General features: G+C 54.9%; 1 protein-coding gene across 1 annotated transcript in view; it reads left to right on the top strand.

Moving 5' to 3' along the window:
• The window catches only part of LOC126984392 (protein single-minded-like), a 22642-nt gene extending 20216 nt beyond the window's left edge, over positions 1–2426 (top strand). The window contains exons 8-9 of the mRNA XM_050838026.1: positions 377–870; positions 1264–2426. Of these exons, the coding sequence (XP_050693983.1) occupies positions 377–870; positions 1264–1935 (1166 nt within the window). The 3' untranslated portion in view covers positions 1936–2426. The remainder of the gene's footprint in view (positions 1–376; positions 871–1263) is intronic.
• Positions 2427–5000: the final 2574 nt, after the last annotated feature.

Genomic DNA, 5000 nt, shown 5'->3' with positions numbered 1-5000 from the left:
TCCGCACACCCCGACAGAGTGCCGCTGCTGCCTCTGTACACGTCACCTTGCTCCCTGCGCCTTGCCGGGCCGGTACTGCCTCTGTTTACCGCTTATCTTCATCCGTCTGTCTGTCCCTGTGCATACACTGCCGCCCTCGCCTCCCGTCATCCCCACACCCCGCCCCGCCCCGCCCCGCCCTGCTCTCGATCAGGCTCCCCCTCCCCCTCTCGCTCCCTGCCCCATGGTACATCAATTCCCCCCCCCCCCTCCTGCCAGGGTTCATGTCATAGTAGTCAGCGTGTCACAGTGTTACGTGTCCCCCCCCCCCCCCTCCCCTCCCTCTCCCGTCCCGCGCGGCGGCGCTAATGTCATGTTTTCATCGTTGTCGTTGCAGTCACCACCAGCGAGCAGGACCGGTCGTGCATCCTGCTGGTGCGGCTGCAGGCCGCGGGCGGCACCTGGCGGTGGGTGCACTGCGTCCTGCAGGTCAAGGACGCCGCCGACCACGGCAACGCCGGCGGCAGCGGCGGGGGAGGAACCGGCGGAGGAGGAGGAAGCGGCGGACAACAGCAGACGTCGCCGTCCCCGCCGTCAGGGCAGCAGCACACCCCGCAGCCCCAGCCCCAGCCCCAGCCCCAGCAGCAGCAGCAGCAGCCGGTGATCGTGGCCACCAACCAGGTGCTGGGGGAGCGCGAGGCGGCGGTGCTTCGCGCCAACTCGTGGCTCTACCACTACTACACCGTGCACTCCAAGCTGCACTACGGCCTGGCGCCCCACGCCCACTACGACCCCGCGCAGGCCTCCGCGGCGGCCGCGGCGGCGGCGGCGGCGGCGGCAGCCGCGCACCGCGCCCACCACGCCTACTACCCGCAGGTCGTCCCCTACCAGGTAGGTCAGCACGCCCACGCCTGGGGCACAGAGTGTGTCTAGCGCCCGCTGCCGGGCGACTCCCTCACCCCCGTGCCAGCCTCACTAACACCGCCACACCGCCACCACCCCGCCACTAACACCACTAACACCGCCGCGACAGCCCCCACAACACCTCATCACCGCCACGCTTGGCCATGCAAATATAGCAATTTTGTCCTTATAAGGCGCGGCGGCGGCGCCGTCCATCTTCCTCTTCCTCTTCCTCTTGTGTGTGCCGAGTGTCCGCCGCGGTGCTACTCACGCTGTGTGCCGCCGCCCGCCTGGCACGGTGCCTGGCCGGCAGGGGGCAGGGCATCACGCCCCGCCCCGTGTGCCGCGCCGCCTAATGAGCCTCCCTTCCGTTGCCCGCAGGCTGACACCGCCGCCTCCGCGCCCTACATGCCCAACGCCGCCCTGCCGCGGGGCCCCTACACGCCCCAGGCCTACGCCGCCCCGCCCACCGCGGCGCCGCACGCGCTGTCGTACGCCGCGGCGGCGCAGCTGCAGCAGCAGTACCACCACCACCACCATCACCACCACCACCACTACAAGCAGCAGCAGCAGCAGCAGCAGCACCAGCAGCACGCGCCCACCGCCGGCCTGGACTTCTCCCGCGAGGCCGCCGCCCCCTGGGGCTGCCCCGACGCCGCCGCCGCCGCGCCGCGCCCCCGCAAGTCGCCGCTCGCCTCCCCGCGGCGCTCCCCGCCCACGCCCCTGGCGGCGGCGGCGGCGGAGGGCGGCGGCGGCGGCGTGGCGGTGGCGGCGCCGGTGGCGGTGCGCGCGGGCAGCCGCGGCAGCCAGAAGGCGGCGGTGACAGCGTCGCCGGAGCCGTGGAAGGCGTCGCCGACGCAGGAGGTCCCCGACTACCCCGACTTCCCCGACTACGTGACGCCGCCGCTGCAGCACCACGGCGCGCACACGCCCGCGCACACGCCCACGCACGCCACCGCCAAGCTGCACGCCTTCACATTCGACGCCGCACAAGACCACCACGTGCCCAGCGGCCACCACGACGCCTGGCGCCCGCACGCCTTCGTCAGGTAGGCGCCGACCCGCCAAACGACGCGTGCACAAACACACGCGCGCGCACACACACACACACACACACACACACACACACACCGCCTCACACGCTTGTCCTTTGACAGCTGATTGGCGGGGAGGCGGGGCGGGGCGAGCACACAAACACACAAACAAATAAACAAGCAACAGGTGCGTGTGTGTGTGTGTGTGTGTGTGTGTGTGTGTGTGTGTGTGTTCGAGGCTAATATGTGATAAAAAGATATTAGAAGTCTTGCTTTTCTTTCTTTGTAAATAAAACACAAAAAAGTGAGAAAATAAAGCTAGAGAGAGAGAGAGAGAGAGAGAGAGAGAGAGAATACGACACCACGCTCCCTAAGGTCCCAGCCCATAATCGTAATATTTAAGCAAGGAGTCGAGGAAGGAAACACCACAAGAAAATATTTGCTGTGCCATAAAAAGAAAAAAGAAAGAAAATTATGAGAAAAAAGTTGAATTTCTTTTTATTATTTTTATTACTGTAAGGTGAAAAACGTTCCTATATATTTCCTTAATGATAATAATAATAATAATAATAATAATTTAGTTTGATTTGATAGTTTGTTCGTTGATTTCGTTATTATTATTATTATTATTATTATTATTATTATTATTATTATTATTATTATTGTTATTGTTATTATTACTATTATTATTATTTCTGCTTGTCTAAATATTAAGTTAAAAAGTTGTTTGTAAATATATATTAAAGTTTTTTCGTCATTCTGAAATTTTGTTATCATGAAAGAGAGAAAGAAAGAGAAAGAAAGAAAGAAAGAAAGAAAGAAAGAAAGTGGATGGAGCACACTAACGCCAGACAGAGGACCAGGTGGAGAGGTGGAATTAGAACCTTTACCGGGGCGGGATGGAGCACACTAACACCAGACAGAGGACCAGGTGGAGAGGTGGAATTAGAACCTTTACCGGGGTGGGATGGAGTACACTACCACCAGACAGAGGACCAGGTGGAGAGGTGGAATTAGAACTTTTACCGGGGCAGGATGGAGTACACTAACACCAGACAGAGGACCAGGTGGAGAGGTGGAATTGAACCTTTAACGGGGCCGGATGGAGCACCCTAACACCAGACAGAGGACCAGGTGGAGAGGTGGAATTAGAACTTTTATCGAGGCAGGATGGAGTACACTAACACCAGACAGAGGACCAGGTGGAGAGGTGGAATTAGAACCTTTACCGGGGCGGGATGGAGCACACTAACACCAGACAGAGGACCAGGTGGAGAGGTGGAATTAGAACCTTTACCGGGGCAGGATGGAGTACACTAACACCAGACAGAGGACCAGGTGGAGAGGTGGAATTGAACCTTTACCGGGGCAGGATGGAGCAAACTAACACCAGACAGAGGACCAGGTGGAGAGGTGGAATTGAACCTTTACCGGGGCAGGATGGAGTACACTAACACCAGACAGAGGACCAGGTGGAGAGGTGGAATTAGAACCTTTACCGGGGCAGGATGGAGCACACTAACACCAGACAGAGGACCAGGTGGAGAGGTGGAATTAGAACCTTTACCGGGGCGGGATGGAGTACACTAACACCAGACAGAGGACCAGGTGGAGAGGTGGAATTAGAACCTTTACCGGGGCGGGATGGAGCACACTAACACCAGACAGAGGACCAGGTGGAGAGGTGGAATTAGAACTTTTACCGGGGCGGGATGGAGTACACTAACACCAGACAGAGGACCAGGTGGAGAGGTGGAATTAGAACCTTTACCGGGGCCGGATGGAGTACACTAACACCAGACAGAGGACCAGGTGGAGAGGTGGAATTAGAACCTTTACCGGGGCAGGATGGAGCACACTAACACCAGACAGATGACCAGGTGGAGAGGTGGAATTAGAACCTTTACCGGGGTGGGATGGAGCACACTAACACCAGACAGAGGACCAGGTGGAGAGGTGGAATTAGAACTTTTACCGGGGCAGGATGGAGTACACTAACACCAGACAGAGGACCAGGTGGAGAGGTGGAATTAGAACCTTTGTAAGAAATGAAAAAAAAAGATAAAATAGAAATAAGGAAAGAATGAAGATATAGATAAAGATTTTGTTTTCTTTCTTTTCCTTCTTTCACTAAAATGAGATAGAGAAAAAGAGAGAAATAGGAGACAAAGAAAGACAAAGGAAGGAAGGAAGGGAGGAAGGAAGGAAGGAAGGAAGGAAGGAAGGAAGGAAGGAAGGAAGGAAGAAAAAAAACGAGTGAAATGCAAAGAAAAATATAATGAAAAAAATGGAGAAAAATACGAAAAATTAAAGAAAATAAGAAAAAAAGAAAGAAAATACAGGAAAATAAAACTTGTAATTCCTAATAGAAAATAAGTATAATAAGGAGAGATAAATAATAGATGAGAGAGAGAGAGAGAGAGAGAGAACTAAAAATAAAGATGAAAATAAGACAAAAGAAAATAATAATAATAATAATAATAATAATAATGATACTCTTCTTCTTCTTCTTCTTCCTCCTCCTCCTCTTTTTTTTCTTCTTCTTCTTCTTCTCTTCCTCCTCCTCCTCTTCTTCTTCTCCTCTTCCTCCTCCCCTTCTTCTTCTTCTTCTTCTTCTCCTCTTCCTCCTGTTCTTCTTCCTCTTCTTCTTCTCTACTTCTCCTCTGCCTCCTCCTCTTCCTCTCCTCTTCCTTCCCCTTTTTCTTCATCATCTTCCATCTCCTCCTCTTCTTCTTCTCCTCCTCTTCCTCCCCCCTTCTTCTCCTTCTTCTTCCTCTCCTTCTTCTCTACTTCTCCTCTTCCTCTTCCTCTCCTCCTCCTTCCCCTTCTTCACCATCATCTTCTACCTCCTCCTCCTCCTCCTCCTCCCATCACCTCACCCTTCAAAAATGCATACGAAGGCAGATTGGGATTTAATTACACGAGTCAGGTGGGAAGATGCCACGCCCACTTCGAACCCCGCGGCCAATCAGCGACGAGGAGGCAGCCAGCGAGGACCAATGGGATGGCGTTGATGGCTTGGGGGGCGGGGCGTTAGCAAGGGGAGTGTGATTCTTTTGATAATGGGTTTGAAGGGGGATTGGA

This window comes from Eriocheir sinensis, chromosome 57 (assembly GCF_024679095.1).
Source record: "Eriocheir sinensis breed Jianghai 21 chromosome 57, ASM2467909v1, whole genome shotgun sequence".
Classification (NCBI taxonomy): Eukaryota; Metazoa; Arthropoda; class Malacostraca; order Decapoda; family Varunidae; genus Eriocheir; species Eriocheir sinensis.
The sequence above is the reverse complement of the archived record's forward strand: the minus strand, read 5'-3'. Positions and strand labels throughout refer to the sequence as shown.